Source organism: Cydia strobilella, chromosome 15, assembly GCF_947568885.1.
Source record: "Cydia strobilella chromosome 15, ilCydStro3.1, whole genome shotgun sequence".
Lineage (NCBI taxonomy): Eukaryota > Metazoa > Arthropoda > Insecta > Lepidoptera > Tortricidae > Cydia > Cydia strobilella.
In genome coordinates this window covers 7,463,043-7,490,331 of record NC_086055.1, presented here as the reverse complement: position 1 = coordinate 7,490,331, position 27,289 = coordinate 7,463,043, and the positions used below count along the sequence as shown (strand labels likewise).

The 27,289-nt window shown below is 35.8% G+C and overlaps 1 protein-coding gene across 1 annotated transcript in view; it reads left to right on the top strand.

Moving 5' to 3' along the window:
* The first annotated feature begins 11,014 nt into the window (after positions 1 to 11,014).
* The window catches only part of LOC134747992 (uncharacterized), a 39,266-nt gene continuing 22,991 nt past the window's right edge, over positions 11,015 to 27,289 (top strand). Inside the window, exon 1 of the mRNA XM_063682686.1 lies at positions 11,015 to 11,553. Coding sequence (XP_063538756.1) covers positions 11,428 to 11,553 — 126 coding nt within the window. The 5' untranslated portion in view covers positions 11,015 to 11,427. The remainder of the gene's footprint in view (positions 11,554 to 27,289) is intronic.

The window sequence follows — 27,289 nt, the reverse complement described above, 5'->3', positions numbered from 1 at the left end:
CGTGGAGTAGTCCATTGAGTGCATTTTTGAATCTGACATGCGTATTACAAATAATTGCGTATTATTTAATATATGGTCTTTTATTCGAGATACCGTAGGTACTTTTACTCAGTCCTGAAAATAAATTATACATATAAACTTCAAAAAAAAATATTTATAATACTTCCGATCTTACAAATAATTACATGAAGTAACTATTAGTCAAACCAGTTCGTTATCACTTCCGGTGCAAAAGTGCCCATAATGCTCACGGCATTACCCCGCTGGATGGCCTATTTGTCAGTTATTTTTAAGATCATGAATGACCTTCATATATTATTTAAGTAAATTAATATATTTTAAATTACAAACTAAATAATAATACTAAATTATACTAAAGTAAAAATAAACTTAAAAATACTTACATAAAATGATTTTCTAAATTTTGCCCCCTAGGCAAGGTGCCCATCACGCAGGCGGCATTCCCGCGCTGGATTGCTATGGCCAATCTTTGCGCGAGAAAGCCGCCCGCGCGAGGGTCACCAGTGGCCTCCCTCAGGCGTTTGCTAAGCGCTTTATGTATTTTAAATGAATATACTAACCGATTATGTGCCGAAGACTAATTAGAGGAAAAGCTAACATAGCGGAAACACGTTGTGCAAGTGGCTTTTAGCCCTTTTTTTTCCCGATGATAAAACCGAACAATGTCAAATATAATTTCGTTTGTGGTTTTATGTACGGTTTTATCCTGTTTTGAAAGTATTTCGTACATAAATCTTGCAGTTTTTGTAAATAAAAATACACAATGACAGAAGTTTGTTTACTTTTTACAAGACAGGTGTCAAAGGTTTGATTGCCATATAAAATTGATAATGTTAGTTCCCGTTTCTGCCACGACTTCACTTTCCGCACAGACTAAATATTCTTGTTTTTATAAGAACTAGGTTACTTCAAACAGCGCAAAAATCGGCCAAATAAATGCGCCGTGAACAGACGCCTAGCATAAAAAATCGGTAACAAACTCAAAAATCAAAACGGACAAACAAATATTTTTTCTCATTCCGTTCCCAAAATTTTATTACGATTGGTTAAGTTTTGGAGGAGAAAAATGTCGAGAACGAGACCTCGATTTCTGAGATTTTACGCAGGATTTTTCGCCTAAGCTGTAGCTAGTTGTCCTTATCGCGCTAATTTTAGGAGCCGAGCCGCCCCGTCAGCGCGAACGAAGATATCTGCGATAAAGCTGATATTTCCTCTTAAAATATAATTTAATTGAATACCTTGTTCTCATACAATATTTCACACAGTTGAATGAGATTTCAAAATTAGTTATTGCACTTATCCTTAGGAGGGCAGAAGTATTTTCCTAGCAGATTTCCACGACCTTCCCAAGGTCGTTGGTCTACCTCGTAGGGGTGGAACTTTATCCTTTCTTTACGATCCACAGATATACAAGATGGCGTATAAAAGAAAATATGAACCCTACATTTTTAACTTCCGATTCCTTCTTACAAGTTTCTTACTTTATAATAAAGTTTTCATGGAATTAGACAATGTCAAAGTATAGACAATAATTAAAAAATTAAAAGAATTAAAAGAAAAGTTTAGTTCAAAGTTTAACTAGGGCAAAATATACAACGTAATTATCTCTATGTAAATTAAAGGTGCCCTGCGTCTATCTTGTCAAACTTTAACACAATAAGCAGAATTTCTAATCAAAGCAACGACGTGAGCTCATCGCCTCCTTTGAGACCAGAAACTCTTTTATATCTTCAAAGGAGTAACTTGCGAACTTTTGAAATACGAGTTTTTCTGGAGTTCGTTTCCAGCAGGTATTTGACCGGTGAATATAATGTAACGAAGGTTAGACGTGACGTGTAAAGGCGTGAAATAGGTTTCATTTAAGCGATTGGTAGTTTCTTTCTATGAATTTCGTGGGTCTTTTAGAGGGAAATCTTTAAAAAACTTGGTCGGACTCGCCCACCGAGGGTTCCGTGCTTTTAATTATTTGTTCCGTGCTTTTGATTGTTTGGTTATAGCGGCAACAGAAATATATCATCTGTGAAAATTTCAAGTCTAGCTATTACGGTTCATGAGATACAGCCTGGTGACAGACAGACAGACGGACAGACGGACAGACAAACAGACAGATAGATAGACAGACGGATAAACGGACAGAGGAGTCGTAGTAATAGGGTCCCGCGTGTACGGAACCTTTTGGGTATGGAACCCAAAAAAAATATAAGGTGACTTTGTTTAATGTTTTTTTTTAGTTCCACAACCCTGTCGTTTGTAGTTTCCCGCCAATCCGGATAAAATGCGTCTAAGTACACGTTTAAAAAAATTAAAAAAAAAAAACTGCTGGAGCCGATATTGTATAGGCATTTGGTTATTATGCATATAAAAATACAACTTGTTTAACTTACCTATATTTTAAATTCATAACGCAAAATCTGCGACGTAATTAAAAACAACAACACAAGTCATCCTTGTTCGATTGTTTACCTATGTACATTAACTCATGTTTTTTTTAAACAAACGCGTAATGTGTGTATTACTAATTATAAATTACTACCTGCTTATTCAGATAGTTAGAAATGACAGAATCAATAGTAGATACGAGTATACATGTATTATCATTGGAACAAATTACGTATACTTACCTATTAGTATAAATAATAAATTATGTTATGGAAATCATGACATTTAAAAAATACAGTTGCATTTTCATATGCATAATAGCCAATTTCCTTGACAAGCGCCTATTTAATACCGGCTCCAGCAGAATTTTATTTCAATTATTATATTTTTCTACTCTTATATTATTTTTCGAAACATCACTGCATCTAATTAATTAAACTCAACAGTGTTTAATCTCATCTTAAATTGTTAACCTTTATATCTACGGCTTTGGTTGCCGCACAAAGTCGAAATGATACCTAACCTCAATTTATTTAAAGTATTCAATTTAAAATTATAACGCAAATTATATAATAGTATTAAAGATGTCCTTAAGAGAACTAAGTAACATTATTACGAAGGAAACATGCCGCAAGCCAACGAGAGCTCTTCCAATCACAAAACATCTGCAAAACTCATTTCGTTGTAAAAATAATGCCATAAAAATTGTTAAATAAGGAAAGATGGCTCTATTCTTGCTCTGGTGTAACAGTTCCATCTTTCCAACTGTACATTTCTCGTAGCAGAGTAATGAAAGTACGCAGACATTGCCAATTTGTTATTTACAATATTAAGGAACGTGAAGAGGAATGTTCTGTCTGTGAAAGTTTTATTGTTCTACTCGTTTAGAAATAACTTTTATTTCATTTAAATTCTTGCACGGCAAAATTATGCTAGATTTTCAAATAAGTTTAGATTGACTTTCAAGAAAATCTTTCCGTTAACTTGGACCCGTAGACCTAGCACAGAATAAGTAATAGTATTATCATCCTATAGGTACATTCCCACAGTAGAATCAAAGATATAGACGTCTCAAGTATAAGACATGGAGAAATTCGTTTGATAAAAGGATTTTCTTAAAATATCATCTTGTAATCTACCGAATTACCAACAATACGTAAAATAGTATTCAAGGACTACACAAAACTGAATATGCTGCGGCCTCTGCTAAGCCACAAGTCTGTAGTGCATAGCGAACAGAACGAGTGAAATAAAAAAAGAGAGACTAGGAAAATAAACGAAAGTATGCATTATTATGATGACGACTCTGAACTGGAATCCATGGAGATTTCAATTATGTGACCAAAATATTAATCCGATGAACGGATAAGCATTTTTTAAACATCGAACATATTCTGAACTTTTAAAATGATCCAACTACCTACTCAAATAATTTTAACAATAATATTTAATGTTTCGGGATAACAGACTAGAGGTGACCGTATTTTAGTAAGTCTCGTAAATTTATTTTACGTCTTGATAATTATATACCGTTAAAATAGTTTTTCACATCACCAATTCGAAAAAGGGGTTTTTCTTTCCTGCTAGGAGGGATCAAAGTGGCACTTTTCTTCCCTGCTAGGAGGGATCAAAGTAACACTTTTCTGTTGTAGGACACTATTTCAAACAATTTTTGCACATTATTTTTTTAGCTTAAATTATATTTTTAAAGATCATAATTACCTCATAGGTGATGTGAAAAGCAGTATGTGCCACATGGTAGCAAAATTATTTCCATCTTGGGCGTAACACACTTGATTCCCTCACTACGCTCAGGATTCTACTTTAGAATCCCTCGTTACTCTCGGGATTCTATTATAGAATCCTTCGCTTAAATACGTCATTTTGCTCCCTTGTAACACAATCTACTATTATTTCATGTGTACCTATTGCGGTAATCGATTCACATCACCTATTCGGAACACGGCTTTTTCTTCCCTGCTAAGAGGGATCCAAATGGCACTTTTAACATTTTATTGCTAGTATAAAATATTAACACAATGAAATATGAAAATAGTATTACAATTTATTTATAATCGATTACGTGCATACTATTTTTTAGCGTAAATAACATTATGAAATAAAATAATTTAGCTTTTTATTTTCTATATCATAGAATACTGTATAATACTGTTAAGTAATAATAATTAATGATAATAATATACATAGGTACATTAAATATAATGACCTGATCATAGTTACGCCTCTTTATTGCCTTTTTTTTCCAATATTAATAAAAATTTAAACTTATGGTATCAATCAATATAAGACAGAATTAAATTTACGTTCATTAAAGTGCTGAGAATTTATTTTTCGTTAAAAAAAGGCAAGTGTTACGATTTCAATCATCTAAAATAAATACGCGCAGTACCCTAAATATCAACGTGCGCATGTCCAAAAAAAACCTCCCTCGGCGCGGTTTTATGCATACCAGATGATTCTGCAAAACACATGTTTTTTACTTATTTCGGTTACGGTGAAAATTTTCCGCCAAATTTCTGAAAGTCGAATTGCTTTCTGCTCCAGAGATTAACGTAGGTCGTAATGGAATTTTAAACGGGAATTCTCTTCGAATGTTCTCGAATTTAAAATCTGTTGTTATGCGCACAGCTACCTGTTGTAACATTTCAATATACCTATCTCGATAAAATAGTTTTTTTTTCTTAAATGGTTTGTTATTCGTTTTAAGCTGGTGCAATTTAACTTTTTTAATGACCTACGTAATCATTTTCAAACAAAGTACTTCATCAAAATAATGAAAGTCGTGCACTGTCTCTTATTAACCCCCGACGCAAAAAGAGGTTTATGTTTGTCGCCAATGTGTGCCTGTCTGTCTGTCTGTGGCATCGTAGCTCTCAAACGAATAGACCGATTTCGATGCGATTTTTTTTACGTAAAAGCGAGTTTCCTTGCGGTGTTGTTACTGCTGGATAGATGTTTGATAAAAATCGATCCAGCAGTTTAAAGAGTATCCGCTCTTTTCCAAAATGATGTAAGACATTTTTGCCATAAAATGTTTTTTTTACATAATGCGTAGGAATTTTTTTAGGATTCCATACCCAAAGGGTAAAAACGGGACCCTATTACTAGGACTCCGCTGTCCGTCTGTCCGTCCGTCTGTCCGTCTGTCGGTCTGTCCGTCTGTCTGTCTGTCACCAGGCTGTATCTCATGAACCGTGATAGCTAGACAGTTGAAATTTTCACAGATGATGTATTTCTGTTGCCGCTATAACAACAAATACTAAAAACAGAATAATATAAATATTTAAATGGGGCTCCCATACAACAAACGTGATTTTTTTGCTGTTTTTTCCGTAATGATACGGAACCCTTCGTGCGCGAGTCCGACTCGCACTTGGCCGGTTTTTTATTATTATTTAATAGTTATTATACATACTACCTACATAGTACCTACATTTTGGGCAGGAACATATACCTATTAAGTACCTACTAAGTTCAACAGTAAATTAGTGGATACATCTTTTTTAGTATAAAAATAATACATTGATTTAATGGTAAATTGGTAAATGTATTATTTCAGTAATAAAATCCAAAAAAGTAAAAGTACTTTAATGTAATAGGTATCAAACCTAAACCTAAGTAATTAGAATTTAGGTAGTAAGCAAGGGCAAAGGATATACGAAGAAAAAGTATATAATCCCTGGCATAAAAAGTAAACTTTCGTAACGACTTTCCACATAAGAAATAAGGCAGTAAAAGAACACTAGAGCGCGGCGCGTCGTAATTCTGTTTCCAGACAAGAGCGCTAATTACAAACAGCGGGGCTACTAGATACAGGCTTAGGTGATAAGTGCTGAGAGTTATAAGGGATGCCGATGCCGTGGGCTTGATGGGAAATCGAATACATAGTTACAAGTAAGTAGTTTGCGCCTTCTGTTTGCAGCATCTTGGTTATATTCGGAGGAGGAGTAACTTTTTTATTTACTACTATAGGTACTATTATAAGTTATAAGAAACATGTACCGTTTGTGCCCAAATAAACATTAAAACATTACAAGTAAGCTTTGGTTTCAGTTTGTTGGCGTTGTACAGCGTGATTTTGTAAAACAGAGCAACATTTCTATAAAACGTGATGTTATACGCAGCATACAGCATAAACTGGAGACCAATTCTTCTTTATTTTATTTTATTTTCTTGTAAGTGTAAGACCAAGTCTTACAATTACCGCACGAGTCCGTCTATGCTAACTGCACCGACTTTAACGTTATAAACTGTGGAAGTGAAATTGTAATGTCAAATTTTCACTGTAATAATTAAAGAGGGAGGGGGGGTAATCTGTCTTATGCGCGAGATACTGTCTATTAAAGCTTACAAGGACACTTCTTAATATTTTTTTTACATATGGTGCTATGTTTTCGCACTAGTGCGTAAAAGAGCACTTTTCGTGCATATGTCGAAAGTTTAAAGGGCCATATGTACTATAAAACGTTGTACGTTACACGTGCGAATAGGTTATTCGAAACTCGTGTCGATTTAAAACACTCCCTGCGGTCGTGTTTTAATTTATCGCCACTCTTTTCGAATTTCCTCTTTTCCGCACTTGTATCGTAAATAACTAATTTCGTAACATGTCATAAATGTAAACAGCTACGCAAAGTAGCACCTTTTGACTAGGTAAATGTATTAAAAATCGATTTACCTTCTTAATGAAATACTTAGGTATTTATTAATAGGGCATAGGCTCGAAATATCAAATTTTAAAAAACCTTATGATCATTTAAACTATATGACACCCATGGAACGAATTACCAACCTTCCTAAGATAAATTCTTAGGTCTTAGGTAATCTTAAGAACAGATAAGTACAAACAGCAACACTCCTAGCTCTGCTGTACATCGGTGAACCTTATTACAAATGGCATAAGGTCCACCGATGGACAGTTAACAGTGTGGGCGATGGTACGCGCAAATAAGGATGTTTGCGTTGTTAGGTTGTTACCCGTTTGCATAAACAAATTATGTGTTATTACAAAAACCTAACCAATATTATTAAATATAGCTGCTCAATTTAAATACTACCTGAAACCTGAAACGGCGTAAACAATTATATGACAACAAATATTATAAATAATACGCTAAACAATAATATATGCCAATTTATTACTTAATCGCCAAACTATCATTTCAACCATAATTCATAATTTTGGTAACTTGAATTTGCTGCCAGTTTTTTTAATAATAATTATGATGTTATATATTTTTCGGCTCTAAAATATTAATACACGTCCTAATTATATTATTATATGCCCAATAAAAGTTCCTGTTTAATATTTTAGTTGCCCGAATAATAATAAGCCTTAAAGAAATATGGATTTGTGTGTATCTGCTTCTCGTTTTACCAGTCGTTCTTTTGCAACGAAATAGTCCGTTTCAGTCTAACTTTAACACACCAAGATACTAAACTTCGAAGAGCATAGCCAACAATGCTCGCCTGTCACTGGCCGTAAACTGCCGACGGTGGATCGCGTCCTGTCAACAATATAAACTCCAGATTGTGGCTGCGGGACCAGCGGGACCAAGGTCGTTGTTGGCTTTAGTATTTTATGGATCTGCCAGCTCTTTTATGTGAGATTAAACGGTTGCACGGTTTTCTTTATTTACTGGATTTAAGTATAGGACTGCGTCTAGTTTGAATTTGCAATCAGTAAAATTTTGCGATTGGACATGACAAAATACTTAAGTAACCTACTATGTAATCCCATTGGATTCATAATTTCATTTATTTAATAAAACAATTTTAATTTCTATATGTAACGACACCAATCATGGAACATTTAAGAGAAAATTTGGAGTATTTTTGATATTTCACCGACACCTGCAAATTTTCTACCGCTTTATGCGTTAAAAGTTGAATGTCCTATTCGTCCTTTATGTTTCGATGCATTTAATTATAAATACTTACTGAAATTGGTTTCAATATTATTAACAAATTAAAACTAAAAGTTTTTGAGCCTTTAATTTTAAAACTAGCAAAAATCAATGAAAAATGAAACTTAAGCAACTCTATGGCTGTTGTTTATGGTCAAATGTTGCCATAGTTTAAAAACTGATAACCTGGTACATATTATACAGGATTTGTCTATCCCATTACTGGTGCCAGTCCCATTACAGGGGTGTTTACTATATATGTACTATACTTGTTTTATTATAGTCTGTTTTTTTAACTACGAAGTACGAAGTAGCTCTACGCCCATGTAGATACATAGTATGGAACGCTTATTTGTTACTTGAAAAGAAAGCGTATTGCATAGTACTTTATAATGTAAAAAAACCGGACACGTGCGAGTTGGAATCGCCTACCGAGGGTTCCGTACTTTTTAGTATTTGTTAGTATTTGTTGTTATAGCGGCAACTTTTAAAATTTTAACTGTCTACGGTTCATGAGATACAACCTGGTGACAGACAGACGGACAGACAGAAAAAATGGACTACAGTAGTAATTTTAATCTAAAACGCACAAAAGGTAATAAATCAAAAACAATTACCATTGATACTGAAATATCCTTAATGGCGTCATTCTGTGCCCAACAAAAGAAACTACTTAGCTAATTAGAAAAGTCAATACTATTCACGGCAAAAATGTTATGTCATCTAAGTTTTTGAATACGTTTTTATGCTTCAAACGACAAGGTTCTCTAAGGAAAGTATGAACTACATTCCCGTATACCGAATATAGTAATGTAATTACCATGAAAGCTGTAATAGAATGTTCGGAATGTATCGTAATTGTGCTTTTCGTAGACCGAGTTTTGTCTAGACTAGACAAAGTCTAGGAAGACTGGAAGATTAAAGACAGCGGCATGAATAGAACTAGCCTGCAGAAAGAAAACGAAAAATGTCTTTACGTTGGAAGGCTTGTGCGCTGTCACGTACACTGTGTTTTTATTTAATCTTTTTGCACAGGTTTTGTCAACGGCCATTTGCTTTTTTCAGAATAGCTGAATATTTCTCTAGAGGTTTGGTAGAATTTATCCAGTCTGCTATAGATAGGCAACATATATGTATACGCTTTTACACCTACTATATTGCGAGAAGGTATTCCCGTGAATCAAATAAAAACTACAGCAAGGTAAGCGGCAAGAGTAGCGGCAATCATATGAACAGTTTTCCTTAATCTCTTAGAAAACCTTTTAATTTAGTTCAGATTTTCTCCCCAGTCAGGCGAAAAGACTTGTTACGAAACATTATTTCAGAAATAATTAATTACTCGTAATTGTAGGCAGAGATTTTTTGTTTAGTACGAGTTTTTTATTGATGTGTTTTCTAAAACTTTTTACTGTTTTACTAAATTTTATTTTATGGATGAATGTAAAACGCGTCTCTGAATAAATAGTAGATTGTATGACTAGGGAATAAAACGTTCCATTTTAGGCGAGGTGTGCATATAGCTACCCGAGCCGGAACGGCGAGGGTCGATAGGCACAGCGAGGTTAAAATGGGTTTTACACACACTCTACTTTTCACTTTGAATAAAAAAAACAACAGGTAGGTACTTATTTTATATTTTATGAAATATTAAAATGAAAAAAATGAAAATATTTATTGGTAACAATTGTTACATGTCGTTATTAAAAGTACAATTGGTACAATTTTTAATATGTAGAGCTATGTTTTTCCCGGGTAGATTAATTGTATTCTGAGTCAATTGGGGGAGGCGAAAGAGGTATTCCGGGCAGATTTATTGAATTCTGATTCGATTCGGGAGTAAATGTAGGCGAAATCAAAAATTTGTATACATATTTTCCCTAGGGACTATAATACGATTTTTGCCCCGCTTTGCAGGTCTAATATGAAGCACTTTTAGAGCATGAGAAGTGAAAAGGTTTTTTGTTTTGTTTTCCCAACGTTTGTTATCGCGGCATAAATTAATTTGTCATTAGAGCCAGACCAACATAAGCGCAATTACCTGCCGTCATTACTGGAAAATAATGACGCCTATTCCTTACTGAATTCTATGACGACGAATCAGAAATGACGTCCAATTAAGTAGTTTGTGAACGTGGCACAGTGACCCTTAATGAGGATATAATTATGGTAAAGAAACATTTCACCCTAAATCACATCTTGATATAAAAAGTACAAATTAGGAATAAAGCGCTGTTTAATAACATATTCATAAAACCATATAAAAATAGTTAAGATGATGCGGCAGCCATTAATATTATTAATATGGCTTCATGACGCGAGAACCATAAAGTTGAACAAACGAGAGAGGCGGGATATTTTTTACCGCCTGAGCTCCCATAAAAACGCAGGCCCTGAATTAGCTCGACTCTTTGTCACCCCTTTTGAACAACCCTTAAATTTCTACGACCTACCACTGTCTTTGTCTAACAATAACCACTACATTCCTATCCGTTAAACTGCATCAACGAAAAACAACGTAAAACCGCCCGAGATGAAACGAGATAGAATAAAATATATGCACTAGTAGAGACGACAGAGAGAACAACATACGTAGTAGTAGCCACGGACGTATACTTTGTCCTCAGCGAGAGAGACGGCCGAGAACCCTTATGAGCGACCGAGAGAGAAACAGAAATTAACCAACAGAGGGGAGAGGAACCGAGCTTCTTCAGGCGGGGTGGTTAGTCCGCATTCGACCGCGCGCGCGGTAGCGTTGGCTCATCGAAACCGCTCTTTGGCGAACGATTCGAGTTGTGGAAACATTTTTCTTGTGCGCTTTTACGTTTAATACTGTGATTTATCAAGAATTGATATGGAACTACGTGACTTAAACTTGGACCGTGAATTGTGACGACATTGGAAGTGTGTTTACCGAAAACTTATAAGGAACATGTTTTTGTGTCAAGAAAAACTGTTGAAATTTTTTACAGTTGGCAACTGAAGAATTTTGTAAGACTGTATTATTATGACCAGCAATTTTTCACTTGGATTTATGTGCGCGTTATGATAAGGAAGGAGCTTTGGCCATAACTCTTATTGTGAGTCAAGGATACCAAAGATAATGTGTGCCAAAATGTTTTTGTATAGTTTTACTTTGTTTTCGGCCATATGGATTGGAGTGTTAGCGGAAGAGGAAGTGTCGTCGCCTTTGCGGGTAGCGCAGTGCAGAGCGACATGCTTGCAGAAGGTAAGACATAAAATTTCTCACTTTTCCTACACCTAATTCCTGAAACAAAGTGAATCCTTTTCCTTTTATGAATCGGAAGAATGCTACGGAGCCGCAGAGGACCTTATTAGAAGGTGGATGGTTTATGTTAAAGAACCCACATGGCCCAATTAGAATAGTCCCAGATCCCCGCTTTGTCCATTTGTCCCTCAATCAATCGCAGTATAGGCCATCCGTTACCCGTTAGACCCACGATAATCCTGTGTTCAAGCTGATTAGCCACTTGCCTACTAGAATCGTTACAGATCATAGATCAAAGAACAACCGATCCGGTTAAATGAAGCGTCGGAAATCGTCAAAAGGTTTTTCTCGTCTAGTACCTTAATTATAGGTTGTTTTTGGTGCCCTTTTTTGTATTAAACTTTAAAGATTACAATTTGATGAATCTATTTTGACCTCGTATGTTAAATTTTTTTTTAGTTTCAAGACATTCTTTTTTATGTGTAAATCCAATACGGGCGATAAATTAGGTAAACCAGGAATTTATCCGTGTAATCATTAATTAAGAAGTTTTTAGGGTTCCGTACCCAAAGGCTAAAAACGGCAAACTATTACAAAGACTCCTCTGTCCGTCTGTCTGTTTGTCACCAGGCTGTATCTCATGAACCGTGATAGCTAGACAGTAAAAATTTTCAGATGATGTATTTCTGTTGCTGCTATAACAGCAAATACTAAAAACAGAATAAAATAAATATTTAAGTGGGGCTCCCATACAACAAACGTGATTTTTTGCGGTTGTTTGCGTAATGGGAAGGGTTCGTTCCGTACGGCCAGGATTACACTTGTAAGTTTTACTTACGTAAGTAGGGACAAAGCTATTTGCTAGAATGAGATAACGATATTCATATCTCATTGTGTAGTATAGCTGTATCCCTACTTACGTAAGTAAAACTTACAAGCGTAATCCTGGCCTACCATTACGCAAAAAACCGTGCGTGAGTCCGACTCGCACTTGGCCGGTATTTTAAGTTACAATTAAAATGTATGACCCTGTAATTATTAAAAATTTCATGAAAATGTACTGAGCAGCAATGAAGGTAGGTACTGCAAACATTACGAGACGACATGGCATTACGAGATACGAGCTTTTTATAGTAACTGCCAATATGCGTACCGACGTCCAAAAATTTATTTTGAATTTCTGATATAAAAAACGCGAACCGAGAAAAACTAAAGCGCTTCCAGTTTTGAAATGCGCATCCTGATGGAAACGAATACGATATTGATTTGACATAAGTCGCAGTGCATCTCGCTTGCACTTATTATAATTATAATGATGTAGAAGCACCACCGAGACTAACACGAAATCAACATCTGGACAAAAAAAAAACATTTTTTTATATTTTAATGTGCCTCTTTTTAAGCCCAACAATTGAAACAATGTTGAAACGGAACATAAAACATAATCAAACACCAACCAAGTCATAAATCACGGCAAAGTTATTATAATTTATCTCACCTTTCGTACCAAAATATTGAAACTGTCGTTGTAGGGGAACCTAATTTATTATGCTGTCTAAAAGTCGACGGCAGTTTGTACTTGTAGAAAAATTGTTGTTTTGAATTTTTTTACTCATAAATCATCAATTTTGCCTTGCCGCCTGACAAAAATCGATCAAAAACATGAAAATGGGGTATTTGTCTGACTAGTCAAATGAGTTTATTTTTTCGAACTGTCTAAACGGTTATCCACTATGGAATTTATATGAAACAGAGCAAATGACGTCACGGTCAAGTAGTTCTATCCGATTTATTAAACAGAAATTGTGTTAACTGCTGCTGCACTGCTGTTCTAATAATTTTCTGGTGCTTTATTTCGTGATGGTGTAAAATATTTTATTTTAAATACAGTCAACATTCCTATTTAACTAGATTGAAAGTTTATCTTCTCTCTAAAACGATAAGTACGATTTATATCGACCAATATTTACAGATACAATTTATCTAAACAGGTTGCGTTATTTATTTGAAGCATTCCGAACAGGTTGCTTGGTTATCGGTATCGGGTCCGGGCCACAATAAATGTACTTTGTATCTATCTTTCGAATTGTAATAAACTTATTTGTTTCAGCCTTAGCTCCGAGATTGCTCAATAAATTATGCTTCAAATTATTACGTTCCGTATTAACATTTTAATTAACATTTTGGATTGGGCTGAGCTTCTCTGCCTTGTACATTAATTAATAGTATTTTGTGCAACAGGTACATAATAAGGGTTCTTTAAATTCAAGGCCGAAGTTACAAAACGGAGAGAAGTTGAGTTTTGTAAAGACAGGCCTGAGAATTTTAAGATCTAATTATGTACCGTTGCACACAATATATTTAAGGTTCCGTATCAAAAGGGTAAAAACGGGACCCTATTACTACATTATGATGATCTATTCATTATTCGATATTGATATCTGGGCTTAGTGCTTATAATAATTCTAGTATGTATATCGAAATATATTCAGCATTAAATAAAAAAAGCCATTTTAATTATTCAATTGCAAATGCCAGGTAGGCAGTTGATAAAAAAAATCATGATATGGGTCCTGCCAATCTCGTGTGGATCAAAATCGACGTCTGTTGATAAATCCGAGCATTTGGGCATGATCACGCTTCGTCCAAATTTTTTGCCTACCGTCTTTTTTGTTATTACCTATACCTGCAAAGGACTAATGTCGTGCACAAAGAGCAGCCATTTAACCTTTTTTTTCCATTTTGTTTGCAAAGGGATGTGCGTGACGTTCCCAAGGGCGGAAGGATAGGCAAAGGTTTTTATTGTTCACAAAATTAGAGTAGCCTTATAATCAGGAAGTGGGTTAGCTTGAAAAAATATAATTGCCCCTAATGGAGCAAACTTTATACCTGATTTCTAACCTTTTGTAAGTTAAATAGTGCTTTTATAGGTGAATAAAGTTGCATAATTGATATCAATAATTAACGGTATGGCTCCTTTACATGAATAAAGCTGGCAGTAATGTTTAATATTAGCATAGAAAAATATAAGTAAGGAAAGTGCTAACGCGAGTTATTTCGTAGTCGGCAATCGACATCTAGCGTCAAGTAGTGGATTTATCAGTACCGCTACTTGACACCAGATGTCACGAGTGTCGCGACTGACGTAAAATGTAGGTGTTGCTAAAACAATTCACAACTAATATTACAAGCAGAAGGTGTTAAAAATAGAGTTCCGGTTAATCCAGTTATAATATTAGCTGAAAATTGTTGAGCTGAGCATTAGACTTCTCGTTCGTCGCGACATCTATTGTCAACTAGCAGTACTGATAAATCCGGTCCGCCTAAAGCAAAGGGGGCGCAATATAAGGACAGAAAATTTTTGACCAAAAGTGAAAATTATACAGGAATCATAAAACACTTAGAAAAATTTCATTCGAAACGCTAAAATAAGCATGTTTTGTAGAAAAAACTTTTTCTCTAAAATCAAAAATGGCCGAGATATTGGACCTGAAAGTTAAGCCGATTTTTAGAACATAGAAAAAGTTCGATGGGTGTTGTTGTCATTATGACCCCTATTTTTTATGATGCTATCGTATAGAAGACGCTAAAATAAGCATGTTTTATAGAAAAAACTTTTTCTCTAAAATCAAAAATGACCTGCGCCCCCTTTGCTTTAGTCCAACCATAAATTCGGTACTTGACGCTAGATGTCGACTACGAAAATAACTTGCGTATTGGTAAGAAAACTGATGTATTCTTTCCTTACTTATATTTCTCTATGATATTAGTTAACTCGTATACGTAGGCTTAAAAAAGATTTTTATTAAATTTAAATTCTAACCAAACTATTTGTTCGTGTTTAAAGCTCTTACAAATAATTACATAACTACATGAAGTAACTAGTCAAACCCGTTCGTTATCGCTTCCGGTGCAAAAGTTTTAAACAATAAATAAATAAATAAACAAATATTATAGGGACATTCTTACACAAACTGATCAAATCCCACGGTAAGCGGTAAGCGTACTACTTAGTTAAACCATGAAAAGTCTGCAACGATTTTGATGGTACACGCAGTACAAGTCATACGTCAGTGTTATACGTCATAATTTCATAGTTTAAAATACCACTTGCACTGCGTGTGCTATCAAGATCGTTGCAGACTTTTCTTGGTCTTACTCGATGTATTTTGAGTGAATTATACGAACCATTAGCTATGTTTTGAGACCGATAGAAACTATGGAGTCTGTGTAAATTTATTTGTCTATGGGTTTCCTATTCTCTTCATATTTTTTTGGGTTGTTAACTTTTTTGTAGAAAGCTGCCAGTGCCAACGCGGGCTTTAGAAACACGATATGAATTTTAAAGAGCATGTTCTTAAACGTTTGTGTCCATGTCTAGGAGGTTTTTGTTATGTAGCATGACTTGTATGTATAAAATATTTAAACACCATTCAAAAATATTTTAACAAATTGTTTCTTGTCCCTTTCACCTGCTTTTTTCGTAATAGTCACCTAATTATATTATTTACATACATTATTAATTTCGGTTGTTGAACTAAAAGTAATAGATTTTTTTAAACCTTGTCCCAATATCAATACCTACTTACGTCAACATAATAAAAAACCAAAATACCCGTTTCACCTTGAGACTCTAAATAATGCAAAAAAGAAACCATAAAGAACCAGCCGGGCGATTGCGAAATAAAATCTCGATTAGAAATTTAGGAACTCTCAGACCTTCCCTTATGGTCTCTTTTGAAGCGGCTACTCCCGGAGTGAGCATTATTATTTTATCGGTGTTCAGCCATGCACAAGAGGTAGAATAAAAATGTTGTTCGACGGAAAATCGAAAAAAAAGTGAAGGTTTCGGATGCACGTCCTCGGGCCACGCTGCGGTTAGAAAAAATAAACGAGAGAGTCAACGCCGAAATGACCTGCGTTTTTGTTCAAGATTTGTTTTTGTTACGTTTGAGTTCATTTGGAAGTAGCCATGTCTGTTGCTTACTGAATTAACTTAAATTGCCTTCGCTTTTTGTGTTTAAAAGCATTGGTTTATTTCTTTCGAAGCCATAATTTTTAAGCTGACCAATGGAATTGAAAGTGCTGGAATCAAAATCTCATTAGGATTCGGATATTGGTTTAAATATGACGTGTTTTATTCCGCGTTAAGCTGTTCTTGGCTTTGCCATTGGATGCAGTCGACTCGCGGATTCCCTGAAGGCGATAATTTATGAAAAAGGTCAGGCGAATCGGGCTAAGTGTCGCGAGGTGGCATTACATCTACACAACTCATGAGAAGGGTGTCTTGCCTTATCCGGCAAGGCAGTCGTAATAGAGCCGTAGACGAGAGCAGACGATTAATGATTCATGACCCCTCGTAGCGCAGTGTCATCAATATTATTCTGTTTGTATCCCGCACGTTTGGCCCACCCTCGCCCGCGCCCTGTTCATACATAAATAAGCACGACACGTCGTCTTCTCTGATTACATCGCACCGATGTAGTGAGAAATAGTGTAGTCAGATGCTGAGCCCGTCTTTTGTTCAATATATTCCCTAGACGCTGAATGAATAGTTAACACTGTATGCTTAACGTGCAAGTTTACGGTTTCGGGTTTCACTTAAAAGATTGTAGATAAGTCGTTAAATTTATTTGTTTGGTGTCAATAAGCTGATGTTACAATCTCTGTTGGTGTTGGGAATTTATTTGTTAACGCCGATATGTATCGGAATTTCTGTGAAGAAATATGTACGAGTACATCGGATTATAAATGTGCCAAGAAAACTTGTTAGTCACTAATAAGAAAGATTTTTAATGTTAAAAACTAAATTGTTATTAGGTACTTTTAAAACATTTGAAAGCTAATAAGACTTCCCCAACAATTTTATGACCAAACATAACTTGAACAATATTGCGTAGATAAAGTGACAACTAATTTTAATGAATATAAATGTTTTAGTTTCTGACGAGACATCGCATATTTAGTAGCGTCAAATGACAGTGAAAGAAACACATCATTACTGGAAATTACATAAAGTTCCGTTACTCCCGAAAATGACGTAGAGCTTCTTGTCACGCTATACGGCGATAAAACCGGTTTCGAAGGTAAATTAAGTAAAAGCAGAATGGATCATTGACAAATACAGTAAGTATAGGTTTTGTACGAATACTGAAAAAATAAATTTATGAAAAAATCCCAAATGAATATAAATCAAATAAAATTATTATGCAACAATTTTATTATTTTATGGTGGTAACCAATTTTATTACGAAACCGAACAGAGAAATAATAATAATAAAGCAAGCAAAGTTTTCTGAATGAAAGAGATAAAATATTAATGATATGCTTTAAAATATATTTAAAATGCACAAAACAACACGCTTTTAAAATCCCGCCTTATTAATGCGAGTCGTTCCGAGTGTGTGTTTTTCCTCACAGATCCCATCTAGCGACATTAAAGCTCGCGGAAGACTTGTTCTACTGATAAATGATGTGCCCGCTACTACACCGCTTCGCTTTTAATCCTCCACCACCATTGTGTCGACGTCCGATTTTTGACATCAACGGTTTTCTACCACCGCCCACACGGTTTGGTTAAATAAGAAATTAATGGCCTATCTGTATCTCACTTTGAAATCAATTGCCTACCTATTTAATGATTTGTTGTGTCGATATATTCGTTAGTAGTATCAATGAGAATATATAGGATAGAGAGTAACTGTCATAGTAAATTTTGTAGTCACAGTAAATTTACTGCCATCTATCGACACACGATTAAAACTAAAATTAAAAATGTATTAAAATATCAAAAAATATATATGCCTTTTTATTTGTACATATTTATTATTATTATATAATTTTGACCCAAGTCCTTTCACTGCATGTGTTAAATTTTTTAAATATCAAACGACACCGTCAACGCCATCCAGCCGAGAATAGGCCAAAGGTGGTAGCGCCATCAATGCAAGAATGAAATTTTCTTCATTTCCGGGGCACTTTTTTCCTTAGACTGTATTCATCTTTTACGGAGTTACGGTCTTTGGTAGTATCTACGATATCTACATATTGCGCACAATTTACAATCAGCAATTGAGAACTTGAATAAAGAGAAGCGAGATTATTAACAGCCGAAATTGCAACGAAGATGAGATGAGAATGTTTCTACTCGTAAACAATTAATGTCATAAACAAGTATCAGTTAGATAAACACGATCGAGCCGGTTATACTGAACATTAAAAATTATGAAACAGTTTATCAGTTTTAATAGTTTTGTGAGCGCGAGCGGCCGTTTTGATTACATATTTAATGTTTCAGTAAACTATTTAACATCGTTCCAAAGTTGATTGGGATTCGATTAAAAGCAGCTGCTCTCTGAAGGCATACACTAAGCCCTGCAGCCACCGATGAAATGGAGATAGTTTTAATGCTCGTAAATTTCGTTTAGAGACTCCGCCGTCCGATCGACTAATCGCTTTCGTCGGGATATTTGCCTAAGTTTGAAACTAAATTTTGTGCTCAATTTGGTAGTATCGCAATTCATACGTACATTAATGGCGTTGAGGGTGTCGTTATTATATTACAAGGGGCCAAGAAGATCCTTTTCTGATATGTACTAGCATAACCTCCTATTTAAGTTAAGGACGGATAAACGTCAATATGGGTGACACTTTATGTGACCCTTAGCATTCCATGGAGAGATTGTGTGATGTTTAACCTAAAGATAAGTGTAGAGGTATAATACTCAAGTTATACAGTTTTAACTGAAACTATAAAATAATTTCTATATTATACATACAGTATAAGTACAGTAAGTAATTAAATGAATGGATCAATAAAATAATGTATAAACAAAATAACTGGCCGATATTATATTCAAATCAAGATCAAATTTTTGGTTTAAGCTCAGGCCTATGATTACATTTATTTCATGCCTTAGTGAATTTGTTATTTTAAACAAAGCACAGTAGGATGTCCACGATGGGTGGAGCCTATTAGCCTTTGCAATGCGTACACGCAATACAAAGCTACACCAAAGGGGGAGTGTCATACTTAAAGAGGGGGACCCACTCTTAAACTAATTAAAATGTTACTGGAACGAGCGTCTACCGCCGTTATAAACCGCTGTAAAATTGCTCACAAATCTTAACTAGCCAGGAATTCATTTTATAGGGATAGGTGTCAAAATTTATTGTCTCCAAATTCGTTTCGTCTGCAGCCCCAAATATCTTTATCTGCGCATTAATCTTTTAAATCCCATAAAAACGAATCTTTGAATCTTAACAAATATTATGTACGAAATTGATGGAGGAACCGTACCTTATCTAAGGCTTGAATCTAAGACGATCAAAATTCCTAGAGGTGTCGATACAACGTATGAGTATGCCATCGTTGTTAAAACTTTATTTATAATTTGTTTTTATGTGACTTATGATTTTTTACGGTAACGTCATTTGATCGCTTGTTTTTATTTAAATATGCATGTTTTAAAGTGCTGTAGTCGTTGAATATGTATAATATTATTACTATAATTATATTTTAACTTAACAAGGCTCGGGCTTATCTACTTTTTACCATCTGTCCGTTGTCTAGGGGGTATACATATTCCTGTAAAAACTTAATTTTAGTTTCAAAATAGCTGGAACACTTTTTAATCACTACTGTACTGCCACTTAAAGTGTGAAGCGATCATGGGACTCGCGTGGGCCGTGACACAGTTGGCATTCTTTTAACAAAAAAACAACTGGCACCCCGTTGTTTTAGAGGAAAAAATAATGAAATATGTTTCTTAACCTTTTTTTCGACATACGAGAAAAACGTTAAGAATTTAAAGTGTCGTATTTAAATGAACAACCCACAGCGAAGTGACATTAAGATTCGATTGTGGCCCTTTGTAACAAGTTTGATAGGTGAGTTAGTCGCATTATATGAGATGTTTTATTACATGTCAGCTTATTCATCAACGATTAAACACTCTTGGTGTTTTTATGGTCCCCTATTGTTTAATTACTGCTAGTAGGTATACGATATACGCCTCAAGATCCAAACAAACTTCTCCGTAATATCGAGTTTCAAATTGGTTCCTTAAAATCGTAGGACACCAATTTTAGAAGCCAATTCATCTGAACAAACACGCACGTGAACACTGCTTGGAGGAAAAATGTATTAACTACATACGATAACCAAATAACACTTACGGCGTAAGTTCAGTAGACAGAAAGCAGACAAAAATACCGATTGGGGTAGATTTGTCTCGTGGAGTCGCCTGTCATGGCCAATAACACAGATCAATGTTGCGTGCAGTTGGCCACGCCACTCGAAACACACTTATTTCGGAATCTAGCAACACAGTCCTATAAATAAGTTGAGAATTGGATCGTGTTTAAAGTAAGATTAATTGATTAATATGTTACGGCTCTTGTTTGGTTTACACAAGGCTTTTTGCTGTGGTGCAGACATGTTGTTTTAAATGTATAGGTAAAGCGTATCATGCGACGATCAATAAAACTGTCTCCATATCTTTCATTGAATAGATTGGATATTTACAAAAAAACTCATTCGTAAAATATCAGTCGTTGGGAAAAATTAAACAATATAAAATTAACTGAACTCTATCTGAGGAGCATCTAGTAATTAATATCGGAGCTGTGCTTTTTACCATAATGTAAACCATTCATTTCATAGACATACACACAAACACGTAGATAGTTTTAATATAGAACAAAATATTTTAACGAACCGATGTGCCTATGTGTAAAGTCTAAAATAAAAGAAGCACACGACAGAAATATTTTTGTATCTTGGACACGCCATTTAAGTCACAATCGTAAATATTATTGAAATGTCCCAGCAGCGATCGCCGCACGAGATGCCTGTCTTCTGGACGAATTTATGCGTAATTCGTAAACAAATTGACGTCTTCGAGATTTTCTTTGAAGGGAACGCCGACTTAATGACATATATGTCTCGTGATACTTTTAAAAACCTAAAGTGCATCGGTGTATTTACACGTTTCAAACAATTCATTTTCATGCACTGTGAAAAATTTCAGCAGATATCACATGCACTTTAAAAAAGGCACCTCAATGCGGCGTCGGCGCGCGCGTATGGCTTCGTAAGTCGTAAAATCATATCGCGTTACACAATAGCTACTATTGTCTTTTTATTTCATTTCATTGTTTCCTTTGCTTCATTACTTTGCATTAGCACTTCGATGTCTGCTTCAGATTCCTGGGTTTAGAAAACCACAATACCACATACGTTAGGTAAGTACGTACTACCTATTCATAAATGGGTTTGTTCGTCAACATTTTAATTAAGCTTGACTAACCACGAACTCAAACAAAAGGTTCGAAACAATCTCAGAAATTGTAAGTGTATCGGTCTGAGCGGAAAGCGTTTCAAAGCCATCGAAATTGTAAAGTTTATCAAGAGAGCGCCAAGAAAGCCCGAGTCAAGTTTACGGAATGGAGCGATAAACTTTTTAATTTGTGGCTAAGTCAATCAATAAGAACAGGAGGAGTGTCGTGAACACGGGCGAAGCTCGCGGCGCCCGCGGCGCTTGGCATCCGCGCGGACTCTGACAAGGCTTCCTGCTGTTCAGACTTGCCATATCTAAACTGTTGCCTATATTAGTACTTCTACGCGACGCTCGCCAGGCCTACATGTTTATTCCCAATCAACTCCTAAACAACCTCCTTTTTACTCGTGAATCGCGTTAATCCGACATATTTATTTGACGACATGAAAGAGCACTTTAATGAGCCTCCGAACCCGGTTTGCTAGCATACCGGCAGATACAGATATTATGTTTCCGCTGCGTGTTAATTAAAGGGCCGTGGTCACACTTTATGGTAGGTAGCAGTCACAACAATAATACCTACTACGTATGAGCGTTTCCTAAGTTGCTCGAGGGCGCTTGTTTATCTGATGTCGTGAGCATCGCGAGGCTATCGGGCCGCGTCAGACATCCGTTGTCCCGTTGCTACTTATCTGCTCACTAAATAAAAAGCCTTTCCGCTGATCGTCGCGGCCTTTGCCTCGTCCCTGCTCATTCTTCCCTTGACCGAAGACTCATTTATCGCACATGACGTGACAATTCTTTTATTCCTGGCACTTTGTTTCCACATAAGCGCTGATGGCCTACCGGTAAGAGCGTGTGACTTGCAATCCGGAGGTCGCGGGTTCAAACCCCGGCTCGTACCAATGAGATATCAATCATTTGATATTTACCAGTCGCTTTTCGGTGAAGGAAAACATCGTGAGGAAACCGGGCTAATCCCAACAAGGCCTAGTTTCCCCTCTGGGTTGGAAGGTTTGATGGCAGTCGCTTTCGTAAAACTAGTGCCTACGCCAATTCTTGGGATTAGCTGCCATGCGGACCCCAGGCTCCCATGAGCCGTGGCAAAAATGCCGGGACAACGCGAGGAAGATGACTTTGTTTCCACATAAATTACTTCGTTCTTCGGCTTCCGAAGATCGCTTCGGCCGGCGTCACCGTGCTTGTGAGGTTCCCTTTATTCAGCTTCGTTTTGCATTCCGCCAGCTGTGTTTGCTCATTGTCTCTCCGCTTAAATTAAAAAAGAATTTTATTTTTATTTGCGAATCCTCTTCACCCACGACTTATGTGACGTTAAGTTTGGAATGAAGTATTCTTATTGTTACCCCATGCGGTCTTTACGCAACGTTGCATACATTTTTGAAAGGCTTTTTTTTAATTAAAAGGATGGATCTTTTTTGCGTAGGCGGTCGGTTGGTGTTTCATTGTATGTTTATCGCACGATTTATTAAATAATTGCCAGCGTCGATTAAAAGATTGGTAGCGTCATTACATTGTTACCAGGTTAAGAATCTTTATACCTAGTCCCGCCAGTGAGTTTAAAATTCCACGTATCACGATCACGCAGCAGTGAAGTGCCTCACGATTTATGAACCAACTTGGACTACTAATGAGCAATACAATCGTAGTTATTAAAAATCAATAGCCATGTTTATTGAAAAATAACGGTTATTTTAGGTACTTACCGATTAAAAATTTAACGAATCGGTTTAAACGAAAATTATACTAAAATTAGATTTTAAGAGTCGATATAAGAAAGTCGTTAACACCCATAACGAGAGATAGAGAACCGTCGCCAAAGTAGCAAGTAACAAGTACTTAATCTCGGGCGGTCACATTATTGTGTGATGTCGCATGAAAATTAGGTCCTTTAGTGGCGCCTTCGTAATAAAGCCAGTGGAGGCTCTATAGAATCCCGTAATAATAAGTGGGAAGGCGATAACATTGAAATAATGCTCTGTTGTTTAGCAGTCGTACTGTTGTCTTCAATTGTTTGAGTCAATTCCTTGGGGTATTTAAATATAGCAATTTTGTTGAACAATTAAAACAAAAGGTCTTGATTTAGACGGTTGTTTGTTAGCTGCGTTCAAATTTAATCTAGAGGCACAGTAGTGCCCCCGCCAAGACGAGCCAAGCGAAGCGCAAGGGCACTACCTACCTTTTTATACCCACACACCACATATTTTGACTAAGGAGTAGAGTTTGTAAAGTTAGGGCTTGTAGAGTTAGAAGCTTGGCTCTACGTGAGATCTGATAACTTTTTGACAGTGCGAGCCTTATGGTTTCGTCTTGGCAACATTTTACATGAAAATGTTTTTGGTGGTAATTGTTACCGACGCGCATTAAGACTTAAATATAAATTGTCAGATAAATATGGTTTTTGTTGTTACGGATTACAAAACGTCAAACAGTACCTACACGCTCAACACAAGGAAACTCCTACATAAAAAAAATACGCTAAAGTTCTGAATATTGCATCAGTTGCGCGTATTAATAATGCAATTATCAACATTCGATTTCCAAACTTAATTATTTAACGCCTAACTTAGTTGTACGTGTTGTGAATAGATCTGAATGTCTCCCGCCCTGAGATAACGGTAACCGGTGCATTGACCCTCCATCATCGCTGTAAATGAACAGTAATAGCTATTTAACATGTATAATAATTATAATAAGGAATGTCTTCGTACCCAAAGCATGTCCGCATCGACTTCCTAAGTAGCGAACGTTGCAAACATAGGTGCTTATTATGCACGCATGTGAAGAATATTATAATAGTAATAAGCTAATATGTAGAATGATACCTGATAATTTATGACATGCTACCTTCTGTAAGTGGATTATTGCGGCGAATGAATAGAATCAAACCAGTTTCCAACAAGTCATTACTTTACCAGGTGTGAGTTTCTAAAGAATTCGAAGCTGAACTTATTACTATTTAGTAGCAAAGCATCTGCAGATCTCATTATTTCGAGAAAAAAGTACCACATCCGCAATTTAGAGATGTAACCGGAAAATTATTACCATTACAACAAAATTCTCCTGCAGAAGGAAGGAAGACTTCTATGATAATCGTACTTTATTGCGACCGCACGCTACAAATGAATGGCTGTCAATTCTTTTATACGTAACTGACATAAATTTGTCGTGAATAACCATATTTATAATGGACTGTCTTTGTAGTTCCGTCTAGAGAAGCATTTCGCAAACATTCCGTGAACGTTCGAGGCATTCTTTTTATACCAAACGGAAATCGCCGAAATTGAAATTGGCCAAGCTCATAACAATGTCGCCCGAACCCACAAATAAAATCTACCGCCTTCCTATTCAGCGCTCGCGTTCTAGGATCATTTCAATAAAAGTTATTGTATTGAAAACTGACAATGGGCGCAGGAAGTGATGTGAGTCCGTGTATTGAAGCAAGTGGACTGTTTATAATTTGTGCATTGTTGGTGCGGGTGGCGCGCTCGGCGACCATTGTCAGGCGCGCGCCCGATATCCTTCTAATTGGCTTTTTACACAACGAACAAAATTGAAACGCGGCTAAACGATTATGGTGACGGCTGAAATGTTTGCTCGCAGTTTATAACTAGTGACACTGATACCCCGGATTAATTAAACGTGTTCCACGGCTTTTTGCTATTTGGATCGTGTCGCCGCCGGCTTGCTTTTATGTACTCGTACATCGTGTATAAAATTTGTAGTACGTTGTTTACGTCGAGAGCTTGCGCGTATCTTATGTGCTCTTCCATTAGGCCTAATGAGTTTGCTAGAGAACTGATCAAATGATTTCAAATATTATTTGTGTTTCCTTAGTCGTAAAGAGATTTCAGATTTTTTGATTTGTTACACATAGTTACAGTCAAGGGAGCACTGTAATTCTTGCTGATGCTCATTTAATGCCTAGGTAATATTCTCAAATAGGTCGAAGTAACCATCATATTTATTTCTGTCATTAATTGTATTATTATAATCTAACTTTCACATTTAATATAGCCCTTTTTAAGACCAATCTCCCTTCCTCTAAAGTAAATAAACATTCCAGTGTTTTCGCAATAAATGTTGCATATTTTCAGTATATGTAAGCCCCTGTATAAGCATTTGTAAATCTCATTGTTTTGATTTTGTTTTATAGTATGTAAACACCTATCTGAGTATAAGCGCTCAGATATTACATTACCGTACTTGCTCACACCAATTTGCAAATGCAAAGTTATTTGTTATGTAATATCTAAATTCTGTTAGATTATATGTGAAACAGATGGTAACAGATGAAACTTAAATAGTTTATACAACTGTCTATTTCAGTCCATTCGACTCATGAAATGTGACATAAAATATAGAAATGGCCTTTAGCTTAAAAGTAGGTTAACAATAACTCATTACTGCTACTTAACTCAAAGCTTTCACCTCAATTTATCTTAAGCTTACTCCCTCAAAATACCTCACTAATCTTAAGTGCTAAGTCAAAACATCCTCCTGCTACTTAAAGCGCTTCTTTCATCTCCGTCCTCGGATTACAATGGATACCGCAAGAATGCGTGATAAGTAATCGTATTATGTCTGTTAGTAATTAATTCTCGGAAATATACTAACCGTGATAGACGTTATCTTTAAACCAATCTGTATCAGATAACGAAATCGATACGACACAGCGTATGTTGCTCAGAGGGATCACTCGTTGTAAGTAGCGATTAGCTGGATCTCGAGTCACGACTTTCTTGATAAGAGAATGATGTTAGTGCGCTCGATCCGATGATGCCATTTTTCGTTTGTATAGTGTATACCTATCTATTCTAGTAAAGCTCTATTAACTTCAAAAATATACCTTTATTTTAAAAATTACCTGATAGATAAGTACTTGTGTCAATACCAACAAAAAATGTTAGTATGTACCTACATACTACGTCGTCTACGTGTGTCGTAAGTATGTATATATATTTTTAAACCACCTAACTATTCTAGTCTAGCAAGCCATTACCGTTAGTAAGAGAGGGAAGTTTAAAAAAAAAAGTAAAAAGGAACGCCCTTAGAAAATTTGATTTTACGAATTTTATACTTGCCGATGGTCCTGGGTTCGAATCCCGGTAAGGGCATTTATTTGTGTGATAAGCACAGATATTTGTTCCTGAGTCACGGGTGTTTTCTATGTATCTAAGTATTTATATATTATATATATCGTTGTCTGAGTACCCATAACACAAGCGTCCTTGGGCTTACCATGGGCTATAATATTTATTTATTTATACTTTGCTCTGCACGATTATAAGACACAAAACACAAAATGATATACATCCCCAAACCGCACTTTTTTTGTAGGTAACTATATAAGTAAAACGAAATCTTTCAAACGTGAATCGTCACCTTCTAATTTGAAATTTTAAAGCTAACACAAGTAAATAGCTTAAACAACTTCT